This window comes from Channa argus, chromosome 1 (assembly GCF_033026475.1).
Source record: "Channa argus isolate prfri chromosome 1, Channa argus male v1.0, whole genome shotgun sequence".
Classification (NCBI taxonomy): domain Eukaryota; kingdom Metazoa; phylum Chordata; class Actinopteri; order Anabantiformes; family Channidae; genus Channa; species Channa argus.
Window position 1 is genome coordinate 44,339,465 of NC_090197.1, and position 16,118 is coordinate 44,355,582.

The 16,118-nt window shown below is 44.1% G+C and overlaps 1 protein-coding gene across 3 annotated transcripts; it reads right to left on the bottom strand.

Annotated features, from left to right (window-relative positions):
* Window positions 1-4,195: 4,195 nt before the first annotated feature.
* Window positions 4,196-14,940, bottom strand: ism1 (isthmin 1). Of its 3 annotated transcripts, XM_067525195.1 has the most exons (7): window positions 14,450-14,937; window positions 13,990-14,249; window positions 8,881-9,099; window positions 7,690-7,957; window positions 6,005-6,148; window positions 5,767-5,856; window positions 4,196-5,437 (listed from the first exon to the last, which is right to left on the bottom strand). In XM_067525195.1, the coding sequence occupies exons 2-7, from the start codon at window positions 14,125-14,127 to the stop codon at window positions 4,920-4,922; spliced, it is 1,377 nt and encodes a 458-aa protein (XP_067381296.1). In that variant the 5' UTR covers window positions 14,128-14,249; window positions 14,450-14,937; the 3' UTR covers window positions 4,196-4,919. The 3 variants fall into 3 exon arrangements, with proteins under 3 accessions (XP_067381296.1, XP_067381305.1, XP_067381286.1); XM_067525204.1 differs by having other exon boundaries at window positions 8,881-9,096; window positions 13,990-14,940; XM_067525185.1 differs by having other exon boundaries at window positions 13,990-14,937.
* Window positions 14,941-16,118: the final 1,178 nt, after the last annotated feature.

Below are 16,118 nucleotides of genomic sequence, written 5' to 3' on the forward strand. Positions count from 1 at the left end.
AATTGATACCTTTTGTTAGGATAGTCAGTCTCTCTGGTTTTGCTGTTTAACTTAGTTACTACCAAGAATTCCCAGTGAAACTCACAATAGAGCTTGTTTATTCTTACTTGAAAATGCAACTAATATAATATGGTATAAGTTATGGAAATGATGCTATGTTCACAGCTCTATACAGTGCTCGAGAAATAAATAAAATCTATGTTGCTACATCTCTGCATCAGTCTTTTCAGTCCCATAACAAGAGGCCTCTTCTTCCAACTGTACCTCTTCCAAACAAGAACATACATTGCTATTTGGAGTCAGCATAAATATAATCTTGGCTGTCGACTGCCAAAAATGTATAGTCTGGGAATAAATTACATGCTGGACAGTAACTGCAGTAAAAGAAAGATCTGTGAGCATGCTTAAAGATTTCAGCATGGGAGAGGAAACATTCAAGTATGGGTTTGTTGAGGAGCTTCTGCCTATTTAAAATGTTTTTGTGTGTCCCGTCCCACTCACACGCACATGCAGGATGTTCCTATCCTGAGCCGCTGTTTTTATTTATTTAACATTTGAGCTTTTCATTTATAAAGTGTGGATTACGTAAACAAAATGCCAGTTCTCCAGTGTTTCTAAAAATGTTTCTGACTCCTGAGTTTATTTTTAGTCTCTGATTCCAGAGGGCATTTATTTATCAATTGTATCAGTGTCTAGGGCAGGAGTTAGTCCAGCAGCTTGCCCTGGATTGCGGCCACTGTAGTGTCTGAGAGGGATGTGCAACAGAGATGTTCAGGAAGATAATTGTATTTGCCGTTTGATAAGCGAGACGCTTCCTAGTCAGTGCTTTGATGCACTGATGATATGAAGCTGGTTTGTCTCTCAGGCGTAAGATGTCACAGTTTTTGGACATAACATGCAAAATGGATTTGACAGCTCAGGAGGAGCAGGAGAAGCTTGGTTGGGGAAGTATTATTCCTGTATTAGTTTGTGTTCCACAGCCTCTTGACCCTTGTTTGATCTTTAGGGTCTATCTAAAAAGAGATGTATATTACCTGGCCCCTCACCCACAATTCTTCAGTAGCTTAATTATGTGTTTTTACAGAGCACCGTCTTTTCATCAGAGCTAATCTGTGTTGCTGGGAGACCCTCGCCCCTATTCAGCTCAAAACCTCCCCCCTCAAACATCATCCCTCCCTGTCCTGGATCCCCTTAGCTTTGAAAAAGGATCCTGGGTCTTTAAAAAGTGGACCTGAGCCATTCAAGGTGTATCCAAGGCCTCACGCTCAGCTAGGCTCTTAAATGCAAAACAGACGGTGGAGCAAATAAAGATCAAAGGCAGCAGGCTCGCCTGCCCGGCTTGCTGTCCTCACATGCCAAGCGCTGCTGTCACAGTGAATCACCGCTATGCAGCTTCCGTGCTCACGCTGGCCCTCCTCCCTCATCACCTCAGGGCCACCGACCCCCTCGATACTGTTACAATCTCTCTGTGCCAACGCCTAACACTGACACTACATCAGTGTATGGGGGCAGCTTTTGCTAGAACTGACCCTGGGGAATTGTTTGATCCAGACGTCTCTCAACTTTATGCACTTTGGTGTCTGCAGTATCATACTGTTTTTTTTTTTTTGCTTTGGCATCTTAATACATGCTGCCAAATTTGACTTTGTCAGTATTGTTTTTAATCATCAATATGCCTCAAAGTCTTCTCTATGTAATGATCTGTAGGGTTTTTAAAAAGTCTGCCTCTTTGGAAGAAAATTTGCATTTCAGTGAAGTTGATTCCCACTAACTCCTATTCTGCTAGCAGACTATAAAACGTGATGGTAAATTAATCACAAACAGCAGATGTCAGAGCAGATTTTGTTCTGATTTTTTTTCTTAATTTGTCAAACAGCTTTGTGTTTGTGTGTGTGAATTTAGGAGCAGGTGCATGTCATTTTAGCTTTAGTTTGAACAGGTACAGAATAAATGAGCCAGGGGCAGGTGCTATAGAAGCCATGTTGGCTTTCTTACAAGACAATGCCCATTTCACTGTGACAACTATGTGTCCAAGTGAAATAGTGTTTGGTTTTGTGCCTGATCATTGTTCTGCTATGGACGGTGTGGCTGCAGGTCTCTGCAGCATCTCACTAATGTCATAGCAGCAGGGGTTAAGTTAGGCACTCTGCTCTCTCAGATGCTTCACAGCTACTTGACCTGTTTGTTCAGCTGCACATCCAGGCACATGTTTACCCCCCCCCCCCCCCCCCCCCCCCCCCCCCCCCGCTCCTCCCTTGAATTGCTGTGCCAAAGAAGTGCGTATATGACAGGCAGAGTGCCAACACCCTGTTTTTTTTTTTTTTTTAGGGGGGGTTAGGTTGAGAGGGGGGGCAGAGAAGCTAGATAAGCAACGTCCCAGTTCAGGTCAGTTTTCCAGATTAGAAGACCAAAGAAAAACCTTTTAATTAGGCTTGCCGTGCAGTTAGGGCCCTGCGGTATTGTGGCCCAGACACTTCCTGCATTGTGCTACACCACCCATAAAGTAGTGCAGCGAGGCAGTGTGTGAATGAAAGTGCAGGAGAGAGGCTAAAAATGGCTCTGCCACATCTGCACTATCCTACCAAACAAAGAGATCCCTGATTGCCATCGAGCACCTAAGATATTTACCTTTTAGAAACCTGACAGTCAGCTCCAGCGTGGACAACACCTGGACTGGATTTCTAAAGTGAAATAGAGAATTTTTGCTTTCTCCTCATTTTTTTTATAACATTAAGCCATCCAAATTTCCACTGCTTTCTTCTTTTGAACTCATATTATTCCCACACCCAGCTGTGTGGGGATCCACTGACAAATCCCAGCCATTCCTGTCAAACTTGATCTAAAACAGTTTAAGCGTTAGACATAATTTTTTTCACGTGACAAAAATAGAGACAAAATACCAACAATCATATCTTGGTGATGCTTAATGAGCCCTTTCGGATCCTTGACAATATACCACTAATATGGTGCTTTGCATCCTTTGAAATATACCAGAGTCCTAGAAATAGTAACACAAAAGCGAGGCCTCATAGACGTCCCACAGCCAACAGTTTACACTACTTTATGTACACGCTGCTCTACAGTATCTCCGCCTTCTCACATGTTTTCAAACTGCCTGTTAAATCTCATATATAACTCTACAGTACCTGCTCTCTGGCACAGGAACCTCAACCAGTGCAAGTTGTGCTGGTAGGGGAGGGGGGAAGAAATAAGAGATGAAATGTGAGGAGAGTGTTCGAGTAATTGCCTGCTCTGGAGACACGTGGAGCCTGTCTGGAGAAGACGTACTGGGATGTGGGGGTGGGGGGATATGTCATCAATTTGAGTTCAGCCCTAATGTTTCAAAATAAAATCGACCACCTCGCTTTGATCTTGACCGTCTGTTCAGCAGACGGTCGGTTCAGATAACGATCCATGCCCATTACTGTACCTGAGCCCAAAACCAGACGACTTTACACTGCACAGCTCTGATGGTACAAAGAGAAGTACGTCCACATTTTAGAAAAGTGTATATGAGGATGGGCAGTTGATAAAACCCCATGTTTAGGACAACTGGGCTGAAATTCACGTGCAAAGGAATTTTATAAGAATAGTGAGGCAACTAGGCGGCTGCAAGTAGCGCCTCATGGGTGTGGAACTAATAAGGCCTGCTGCATTATGAAGACGAGCCTCGCACCCAAGCCAGCTGTGCCGTGACGGCACATGGCGGCAGGAATGAGGGCACCGTGAATGGCTTTCTCTGTGTGACAAGGACTGTAGCACTCAACAGAGAGGGAATGTCAGTGGTCCCTGCTACGGACAGGCAGCACAGAGTGTGTGTGTGTGTGTGTGTGTGTGTGTGTGTGTGTGTGTGTGTACACTGGGAAATTACTCAGGAATGTGAGGATGCATGCCAAAGACAAAGAATTTGAGACACATTCAAGGCCCTTGCCCTCTGAAGAAATATCACAATCCCATCAAAAGGCCTGGCCTGAGAGACACACTGGATGGAACTAATAAAAGCCTTGTGCTCTGGCCTAAGCCCATTGGAGGAGTTTAATTCTTGAGATTAATATTTGTTTTATGCAGATGAATTTCCTCTGATATCATGAAAAGAAATGTAATAACAGCTGATGAAAAGCTGCTTGAAATGTTCATTTACACCCTTAATGTCCATCAAACCCTATAAACAAAATTGTATTTTTAGCAACTCATCTTTGGGATTTTTAAAAATTTATTTATAGATTTATATCTCAAAAATCTTTCCATACAGTTGGATTCACACATTCTTTGCGCTCTGTTGTATGGTCACAGACACTCAACTCAGACACAGCTACGACTTAATAAATACTTTACAAAAATAATGCAGGCTTTTTACAGTGAAGATCTGCCTCAAAAACAGGAGGGACACAGTTGCAAATAACTGGTAAAAATTTAAATCTTGCATGCTAAATAAACATATTCACAAGCTTACATGACAACCTGGATATTGTGATTGACAAATAGGGAGAAAATGGGTTTCGTAGCATGTCCTCTGTCCCCACCCTACCCCCCCCAACACATTCCTGAAGGACTTCATTATGCTGTTACCACAGGTCGCTCGGATTCACCAAACATAAACAGTCTGTGGAGACGAACACAGACACAATTTAAATGGACAGTCCTAGAATAATAATTTTCCCTTTTTAGTTACCAAATCTGACATTATAATTGGCAACGCAATTACTGGCAACATTTAAGAGGTATTTTTATTTTTTTATATATAAAAATTAAAAAACAAAGCAACATTTTGAGCCTGGTCTCAGTGAAGTCAAGAAAAGCTCCTTTTGACCCGGTATAGGTTCTGTCTCTGTTGGATTTTTATCCTCAGCCTAAAAGTTCGACACCAGTTTTAATGTTTAACTGAATATTTAATCTCTGTTTAAATATTCTCTAGAACTCTAGAATTCCCTTGCTTCCTCAAACTGTTTGTAGTAGTCCTCATCGTGAGGGTTTTCGGGACATGTCTGCCCGTTGTTCGGCGGCCTGGCCTGGTTGTACCGGCTCCAGTCTCCTTTGCAAATGATCCAGGGCAAGATGTCCACCTTATAATGCAGGTCTGCAGAAAACTCTGTGCTGATGAGGTTGGGCGTGCCAGCCCCTTTGCCGCGGGTGATGAGCTTCATGGTGTCGTCGTAGCAACAGTGCTGTGCGGCCAGCGTGGTGGACTGCAGTGTGAGCATGGAGCGGATGCAGTAACGGGCTGTGGGTTTGTAGATCTCCAGCTTCTCTTTTGGGCCACTAGCATCTTTCCAACGGAAATCTCGGCGCATAGAGGGATCGTGTAAATCTGCAGTGCTGTATGCCACCTCAGTGGGGTAAGAGCAAGGGCAGCTGGGAAGGTCGTTCGATACCTTGATCATGTACTTCTTTAAAAAGTCGCTTTTGCAGTTCATCCATCTCTCGCAGCTGTCTGTGTCTGGAACAAGACATAAAGACACGATTAAATGCTACATCTCCTTCGCAGCACAGAGCGACATTAGAAGATGAGATGTTTAGCACGAAGGTGTGTTTTCATTTGGTTCATTAACAACAGACAAAGAGAGCGGCAGCAGCATACTGTGCTCTCCCTCACTTGCCACACATTTTATCTCTGTGCAGCACTGGAGCACAGCCCCATTACACATCATGAAGAATGCTAAGTGTGTGCAGGAACACAGGACACCAGATGGATGAACTGCCTTTGATATTGTGAAACATCAGAATGAAAGATCGTCTGTATTGAGACAAGAGAAGGCACAATCTTACCAACACCAAAGAGCTCTGTGGCATTGAACTCATCTGTTCCAGCCAACAGGCTCACTTCAGTAGCCGCTGTCTTGAAGGCATCTTCAATACCTTTAGAGAGATGAATGAACAGGAGGAGGATGAAAGATGAAAGACTACTGAATCAACGCACTCACTTGCAAAATGCACCTTAGTATCTATAAACATTCTTCACTGGGGTAGAAAACCTTCGTCCAATGATACAAAATCAAGACATTACCTGGACAGCTGGGCATATCACATGTTCTGGACTCTGTGGCCGTACAGGCATAACCACATGACCTGGTTCTCTTCTGGTTCCCATTTCCGCAGGTGACACTGCATGCTGACCAGTTACTCCAATCCCCTTCTCCATCCATATAGTCTGGATCAGAGAGAATGAGAAAGAGAGATCCTCAGCTCTGATGCAGTCCATATGCTCAACCTACTCAGGCCTATTAGCATGCCTCACTAATAATACGTGGGAAGGGGGGTAAAAAGAGGAAGTGAGGGGAGTCAAAGTTCTTTTTGACTTTGCCTCTCAAGGCAGATACCATGCAGGCCTGTCTACATGTCCACACACATACATTCGCCGTGTTGTATATGCTCGTGTTAAGTTGTTGAACCAAAGAGTCCAAGACAAAGGGCACAGTGTGTGTGTTCAAATTACGAATAAGAATTTTCTGCCCTGCCTAAGTGTCGCTGTCACAGCGGCACTGGTTACTATTCACTTGTTATATCTGTGATTCATTGGTTTGAAAATGGGAAGTGAAATGGCAAGAAATCCTCTTTAACTCCAATCATCATTGAGCAGATCAGTGTAATGGGTATACATGGAAACATTTACACTTGGCTTTAAGACCACCTCGCCCCGACCACCACCATACTGCATGCAAACACATACACACACATCTTGAAAGCAGTACTCTATCAATGAGGAGAATTAATGTGGGCATGTTGGGATGGAAGTATTTCTGGCCAGGGTCCAAACTTCCTATACGAACCCCTGCCTCCATCTGCCCCTCATTATGAGCATTTTGTTGGAATACAGTCCAGATAGCCATCTAGCGCACCCCCCCTCCCCCATTGTAGCTCATTACAGCCAACAAGCGGGTGGCCGCTCGAATAAAACTCAGGATTTAGACACTTGATAATAACCGGCCCTCAGCCCACAGATGGGACAACGGAATGTACAGTGGCCTGCAATGGATGACACTCACTGCCTTTCCACAAATATGATTTTTAGCTTAAAAACCAGAACAGTAATGATGAGAAAATATTTCCTTTTCTACCATTTGAAATAAAGGATGACTGAGAGCTGACCGCAGCGATAAGCCAGAAACATTAAATATGGGCTATGGTTTGACAAAACAAGTTCACCACTGAACTGCAAGTGCAACTGGATAAAGTGACATTTTCCACAGCGTACGTATTCCCGCTCCACCACGTTGGTCTGAGCGAGCTGCAACACAGGCCCAATACATACTGTGAGTGGAAATTCTTCCACAGCAGATTTATCTGTGGGTTGCTTTTGGAGAGTGTTGTGAGAACGGTGTGGCAGTCTAACAAGGCTTCTGGCCCCACTCCTGCTGCTGAATTTTGGCGTTGCGAGACGCTTAAAATGTGTCACGTAGCTAGCGCCACACCACAGAGGAATCCATCTTATAAAAGAGTGTTAAAGGCTTCAATCAGGGGCTCCCAAAGGCTCTCCTGGGATGACTGCACTTATTATGGTGACAGCTTAAATCAGCAAATCTGCAAATTACAGATTCCACATCAGACTATGACCATCTGTGGAAACGCTGGAGACCAGCACTCGAATAACAGCCTATTCTGCTAAATATTCTGCAATGTGTATTGTGCCCTCCTTTCCTTGCACAACCACAGACACACACACACACACACACGCCCTCCTGTCATTCTCACCATATTCAGCTTGAGCCTTGCTTGCTCCCCCAGTGCCTCCTCTCCTGTCCCAGTCCGCTGGCGGCCTGAGGAAGTTGCTGTCCTCACTGTTGCTCCCATAGGAACGATCATGCTCCTCAGTTTGATGAGTGGTGGAGGAGGAGGAGGAGGAAGATGTGTGAGGCCACCAGTTTCTCCAGTTTGGAGAAGCCCAGTTGGGTTTGCTTTCCTTACGGAGGCCTTTCTCTGGCTCTTGGCCCTCCAGTCCATCCACCACTTCAATTGTCACCTGTATGAAAGAACATGCACTAGTTTAAAGCTGATATTCAACGCAGAGACATGATGCAAAAAGACAAAAAGTACTCTCATAGTAGTTTTGGACAGAATAGGTCGATTGGGTGCTGTGAAGTGATACCCCAACATACAATATTATCCCCTCCCCCTTTCTGTCCTAACACATGTGCCTCCCAGATGAGGGGGGACCACCACCCCTGCCCCGCAGCCACCCTCCCACCTCTTGGGCTCTCTCCACCTAAACACAAAGTTCAAAGGGCTATTCAGCCTCCTCCAGACCATGAAAGCCAGATGAATCCCAGGATCAAAGACACCCCTCCTCGTCCCCCTTCTCCCACAGCCTCACGCCTTTGCTCAATTGATTACTCTGCTCTCTTCCCACATCTTGAGATGTTAATACACTTTGTTCATGCTTGGATTTAGCAGTGATGCTCTCAGAAATGGGAAGACCCCCCCCTCGCTAGATTAAACAGAAGAAATGATTTAAACATGGCAGCGGTTATTCATCCATCCGCACCACTGAGGGACTTATGGGTAGGGGCTTGCCACATAAGCTGCGGTCTGTCTTTTTGTCCATAGTCCATACTGTTGAGGCCTTGTTGGTTAGTGTCAGCTGTCATTATAATGGGCGTGAGACCTCAGTATCTATCCTGGCTTCACTATGAGCCAGGAAGTGTGAAAGGGGACAAGGGGAAAAGGAAGGTGGAAGGGGGAGAAGGGTGATGTGCACCACACTATTCTCCTTCTTCCTGTTTGCTCTTCCTGTCCTATTTGCTTGGGTAGCCATGTTTTACAAGTGTGTGAAAGTCACAAAACATGCTGACAGGTGTGCATACACAAAAACTCTCTCTCTCTCTCTCACACACACACACACACACACACACACACACACACACACACACACACACACACAATCACCTGTATGTTGGGATTCTGTCTGTTGATATCAGCTTTGGACAGATCAGGAAAATTGTGAAGATCTAAAAGGAAAGTTCCAGGCCCATTCCTGTGTACATTGCTGCCTTGTGACCAGGGGAGGGTGGCAGGTCGTTGGGCCAATCTTTGTTCTGGACCAGACCTTCGGTCTTCAGGAACCAGTTGGGTGGAAGAGCTGCTTTTTGCATCTATATTGTTCTGCTGAGAAGAGAAAGGGACATAACATTAGAAAATAATTATATGAAAAATGTTGTCCTCTCTTTGTCTGAATGAGAATCTGCACATTCTACAACATTAGACCGATCTCTCATGTTGACAGAAGTTCATATGGCGTGACCTCTGTCGTAAATCTTGCAGACTGGGGGCTCTAAGATACCAGAAAGCAGTAGCCACTGAAACAGCTGGACAAAGGTCATGGTGAGTTCTGTGCGTCTGTCTACTTTGACCAAATTACAATCCATCTAAAACCTGCATCCAGAGCCAATGTCACAGTTGGACTGTGCATTTTTTCCATTCTGAACCAACAATATATACAGCTGCTTTACCATAGCAATAGGATGTGGTCATATATAGCATGTTCTTTGCTATGTAAGACTGATGGGTTTCCTGCACTCAGACTCTCCATAGCCTAAGCAAACATTACAAAATAATTACATCTGCCTTCTTGTAGACAGAAAAACATTTGCTCTTCTAACAACAAGGTTGTAAATTTGTCCCAAAAGGACAGTTGAGGCATGTGTCCCCTGTCAGGTATGTGCAGAAGGAACAATTACTCCTCAATTGGAGAGACAGCCATAAGTAGCCAGCAATCATCCATTGTGGGGTGGCAGAAAATAAGATCAAAGAAAGCCATCAATCATGCTCCTCGTTCTCTTTTTTTTCCTCCCTTGTGTTTTTGTGGCCTGGCTCAGGCCTTAGAATATGGCAGCAGTGCTGTACGGTTGCAGTGGCCAGTCACAGACAAAGTGTCAGCTTAGCCACATTGTGGTGGGCATAAAAGCCCCCAGTGGAGCTGTTTGTGTCCAGCCAAGGTGCAATCTGGGACAATACAGGCATTGTAAATGGAGGCGCACAGCACGGGAGGAAGGTATTCTAAATGTACATGTAACTTGAACTAAATTTGAATTTCCATTTAGCATGACCTTTTTTTAAAGTTCCTTACAAAACACCACATTGAGTATATATGACAAAATGATACACTTAAAAGAATTTTAAAAACTTTCAAATCCCTTTTTTTTTATTGTGAGATGCAACCATAATTAAAATGATTATACAAATGCCCTTCATTTGGACAGTGGTTCTGTATTTGTCTGTAGCCAAACATCATGATTTTAAATTTATATAATGAGATTATGTGAGAATTTAAGTTAAAAAAGAGAACATTTGAAATCCCAAAAAACAGATTCCTTCCTTCCTTCCTCCACAAGTGACTTTTTCATGGCTAAACAATTATATCTGAGCTCTCAACAGTAAAACGCCATTTCAACAGCCCAGTTTGTGTGTCAGCCATCGACTCTTTATGTGAGCGCCACAGGACCCTCTGTGGTTCCGTCACAAGCACTTGGACTTTGAGATGACCATGTGATAACCGTGCCTTTCATGTTCTCAGACTTCACAAGTCACTCAGTGGCTATAAAGTTCCACCGAGGGAACAGGCCCAACAGGTGGGGTGGATCTCTTCTGGGTGGATTAAATTTTTAAGGATTATATTAGCATTTAGACTGTGGACCACACAAGTTGTGCTCTAGTTCAGACATCACAATTTCATGATACTGATACTACTACTTGCTCCAAAATGGATCTATTAAAAGAAGGCAGATGCCACAACTAATATTTTAAAATACACAAACCGTGGGATCAGGCCCTGGTTACAGTGTTTGTAGGCAGATTAACCTTCGATCATCTAATCTAATCTGATTTAAATCTTTTGCTGCTTATTATGTTGTATTACACATGTCGTGACGATTATGTGATCCTGGTTTATTTAAAGTCAAAAGTTAATTTTAGGTTATAGTGTACCTAGCAGTGCGTATGCTAAGAAAACACCATGTGTGACAGTTGCTGGTTGCTTTTTTAAAACTAAATGTTATAATGGAACTACTAATAATTTTTAAGAAATATATGTTATTTGTGATCTGTAAAAAGCTACTCAGTCTACAAACTTTACCATGAAGGTATAGCAAAAACTAAAAAATAAAGACCATGCATTCAGCTTTCATCACTCAGTAAGATGCCAAACTGTATAAGCATCTAATTTACTTTCCAAATGTACAGCTATCCACACAATTTTGAATGCAAACCTACAGAGGTGTTTTTTTTCTAGTCCGTAACCCAGCATCATCCACTGAAGACCTTCGAAAGTATGAGATGGTGTAATAAATTCATCAGAGTACTTCATGGTAAATACACGTTTGGATGGAGTAGGAATATGTGCACAGCACATTTTTATTGTCTCGCTTTTTGAGTGCCAACACAACAGATGCTGAATTCCTCATTTTAGTAAATACACTAACATCTTGTCAAAACAAAAAATATCAAAGCTAAATATAGTGCTGATTAATGTCTTGAGAAACCTGAGATGGCACTATGCTGAAAGCAGCCCATCACTTGGAGAGAAACAGAAAAAACAAAATACCAAGCTAGCTTTTCCACATGCACTGAAGAAATCTATATTTCCACCAGGGAGCTCAGGAGTGTGAAGGACAACCATGAAATTGTATACGTCCAAATGACTGTTTGTGGATAATCAGCATTTCGGCAGATAAACTGAAAACCGTCAGTGGAATTGGGAGAAACGAAAAGAATGCATGTGAATTAGTCGTCAAAAACTAATGGTAGTGGTGTAACAGCTGTGTAAGCCTGCCTATTCCTGATACTGTCGACATAAACACCTCTGTCCTTTCCAAATATCTCTCAGTGGAGCTTTTTAAACACAGCTTAATGAGAAAAACATGCTGCTTTCTCATTTTCTCACTCTAACACAGCCCAGACCCACAGGAGTAACTCATTTAAATGTTAAAAAAACAGAAACAAGAATCAGTATTTCTCTTTGACGGCGAGCTGCTTTACAACAGTCACTCATTTGAGATCTTCCTCTGTGAGGAAGGCGCTTTAATTTGGAGGACAAAAGTGACACACCATTTCTCTGTTCATGTGGGGCCTCCCAGGATGTCACCCCTCCACTCTCAAAAGCCATAAATGAACACTTGCACACACAAGCCAGCCCCCCCCCCTCTCCCTCCACACAGTATCTCCTCTTCTTTTCCCGCTTTCCCCATTTTCACTTTGTGAGGGCTGCTTAAAGGGGCATGACTCCAGTTTCAATTGGGGAGCAACTCAGGGGTCCTTCCCCCAGGGGAGGCTGGCAGGAAATGAAGGCAGTGCACATTGTGCTTAGATGCTTTTCAGCACAACAGTTATGTAGGTGGAAGAAAAACTATCCTTTCCCTGTCACGTGACTCCCAATAGTTGTACGCATGTGTTTATTTACGGGAGCCTTACTACGGAGAAGACAACGGCATTAGTTACAAGCTCAAAAGTGGGCTTTTGAAAGACAAACCTTAAAAGTAAAAAAAAAGAAGCTCAAGGGTAGTAACCTTCTTTTTTTTTTTTTTTTAAATAATTGAATAAATAAATAAAATACTATTAGTAAATGGATCTGTTGTCCTGGGTCAGGGAGTTTTCTCTGTCCACTACAGGTGCAGGGAGCCACATCCTGTCATTTGTGTTTAAGTGAATGGCACTTTAAATATGACACCTCTGGACGACAATAAACCCCCCGGGCCGTGACAAGTCTGGCTGAAAGATGACATCACCGTCTTCAGTGGCCGACCAGTGAAGCATAGCCGCAGGTTGTTGGAGCATTCATGAGCCAAGGAGAGAAAAGAAAAAGAAAAAGAAAAAGGAAAAAAAAAAAAGCGCAAGAAAAGGAAAGAAGGAAAAATAGCACTTGCCTCAATTTACGACTGACAAGCCAGAATGTCTATGGCAAAAGAGATGTTAAGGTTGGAGTGGGTGGCATGTTATCCATCAAGAGAAACTCTCTCTTGGTCGTCGTCCTGCATCTCCGATTCAACATTTGGCTGTGTGACAAATATTTGATAAATTCCTGGAATATTTCCTGGGCTTTGCACTCCCTAATATCCAAGCGAACACAGGCTTGCTGTAACATATACACAGGTTGGTCTACAGTGATAGTGGAGATAGTACAAATGACTCTTACCACTCCCCCACCAAAGGCCTAATAAAGTTTTTATGAAGGGAACCCATTTCGATGGGCATAAATAACCGTTTATCAGTGGAACATGAAGAAAGTATTTCAGTAGCAGGCTAAATATACATCGGAAGGCAGCTGATGAACGCTTAACACTCTAAAAAAGCCAGTTGATCCCAGGTTCATCATAACCCTCGGGTCAGGATTTGGGGCTCTGCTGGAGACTTCACGCTGGTGGACACTTAAACCATTAAAGCTCTTTAGGTGTCATTTTGACAAATGTCTCCCTTGTTAAAGTTTTGTTGAGGCACAGTCTAAACTTGACCCCAAACTAAACATGTCCAAACATCCTTCTGACTGCACCAATATCCAAAACTTCCCAATGAAAACTAAAAGCTGATGCTATCACGTGGCCTTGTCCACCCACATGCATGCTCAATTAAAACTAACTTTTGGCTTAAGGTTAGATCTGGAGCAGTGCAGAAGCATGTTTTGGTGGGAGGGGGGGCACCTTCACCTCAGAGCCTCTACCCTTGATGACAGAGAACTGCCTGCAGCAAGCATTTAACTCTCCACAATGGGGAGGTGTGTCTGCTGTAAGGAACTGCTCTCTGACCCTGCCTCATCTTCCACCCCTCTGCTGCCATTCCCTGGGGACACCCTGGTGAGACCACATCCCAGTGCATGTCAACAATCCCCAATGTTTTACAGAGTACCTGAGGAATAGAGGCTGTATTTGTACCTGCATGCAACTGACTCATGTGAGCGTTTTATTAAACCCAGCTGTTACATCTTACATGTCATCTTTTGCAGACAGTTGCACAGGGTGAAATCTCGATTATGGAAAGCACCTCCCTGCCAAAAGCTTCCCAGCTCACCTCTGTAAGTGCTGTGTCTTGATCCAGGCTCAAAGTTACATTTTCCTGGGGCAGCGGATTGCTCCGCAGCACCGTGATGTGCAAGGTAAGGAGAAGGAGTCCCAGGAGCAGCAGCAGTTCCGCGGCCAGTCGCACCATCCTTTTGACGCGGCCGTTCTTGGGAGCCTGCGGTGTGGCCGGAACTCCGCCTCCTCCCGGTGCAGAGACTCCAATCTCCGGATCCGCCGGGGACGAGGAGCCGCAACACCACTTCGGAGCCACTTCGGGAATCAGAATGGCAAAAATGAGGGGAAAAGGATGCAAAGCGGGCAGTCGAATAATCTGGGGTGAAAAAGTGCTGTAGAATAATTTGGATCCAGTGGGGTTTGTTGCAAACCTTTTAACATTTACAGTCTTTCACTGATGTTTCATATAGTTTGATAAGCCAAATATGACAAGAGTTAATACACCGATTTACCACCTAGTGAGCTTCACTGAACAGTGCAGGACTGATCCAGTGCGCAGTATTTACACGGTCCGCTCCTGATCTCCGGGCTCGGAAAACTTGCAGCGCAGTTGCCCCGTAGTGTCCCCACCACATTCTCGGTCTCACACTTTAGTTTCCCTCACTTCCAACCTCAGCAGCTTTACGCATGTCCTGGTGTGTCCACACTCTGCGCTGTCCAACGCGTTAATCGACGAGACTAAGTTTGTAGGGGAGGGGGGAGTGCAGGTAGTTTAAAAAAAAAGAAAAAAGAAAAAGCTCTTCCCGCTTAAGACTTATCGGTGTAGTTGTGTCTGCTTCAAAAACAGTATTTGTCCATTGTGCTGCCAATTTGGAGCTCACCAAAATGAAAACACAGCCTGGCGTGCGTCTCTACGGAGTCCTGCTAAAGGAACCAAGTCCAACCATGTCAAACTACACACGCTGTCCTCGGTGTGCGCTCCTGAGGTGGTTTTATACCATACGCCCCTGTGCAGACTCCCCCCCCCCACCCCCTTTAACTCTTTCGCCCCCCTCCCCAAACTCAGAAACATTCGGTCTCAGTAGACTTCACACCATTAATAAACATGCTGATTAAGTCATCACTTTACACTTTGTTGCTGAAACTTCCCACTATAAACAACCCCAGGTAAACTTGTTGCCGCCCCCCCTCCTCAGAGGAAGACACCCGGAAACTACCATACAGGACGTCTGTCTCCTGTCGGCAGCTTTGTCTCACTTCAGTAAAGCAAGACAAATGGTGCGTAATGTAATTAGCGCTCGTGAGACATTTTATTGTCCTCTTCGAAGGACAGTCACATTGTGTTCCAAAGAGGGATGATGTTCCTCTATGAGCACAAGTGGAACTTTACTGATGACAAAAACACGATTATATATTTGCTAGTGTGACTTTAGAACGTGACAACGAAACAGCAGCAAATTCAGACATATTACCTACATGTAACGCGACACGGACGAGGCCATTGCTGCGAAATGAGCCTCCTGTATGTTTTGTAGGAGTAATTCTGAGCAGTTTAGTAAACCTGAGTCCTGAGCTTGGTTCAGCTGAGACAGAACTCGCCCACCTGATGTCCACGTGTGGCAGAAAGCACAGTGAGTAAACTTGCTGAGTGGAAGCAGAGACAGGACAGGATGGAGCACTTCAACTTTCCCCCCGTATGTGCTAAATAAAGCTGCCCACATTTTCTCACTAATATCTGATGAGGCTGATCAAAGGCCTGAACTAGATTAAAAACTGCTCTTGATTTTCGTCTGTACTATGAAATACACCTTGGCCTACTGCTCCTTGTTACAATAAAGATTTACTGCAGTCCTTAGTTACAGTATCACTTACTCCAGGCACAGCGTAGCAGTCTAAACCATGTAAATCTGTCTTTTGTCTGCTTCACTTTTAAACATTTCTTTCCACAATAGAAAAAATCTCCACCTAAATGGAAAACAGTGAGCGACCAGAATGGCTTGCTTGCTTTGGACACAGTGGTGGACATCAAAGGCGTAGCAGAGGATCCCCCTTCAGAATAGCAGCTACATGCCATTCCAATAAGTGCAGTGTATTTGGATCTGCAGTTCAAAAGAGGCTGGTGCAGGCAGGCAGGTCTCTGGGGCCTTGCCACCAGTAGTCTGGCTGCACAGATGTTTCGAATGC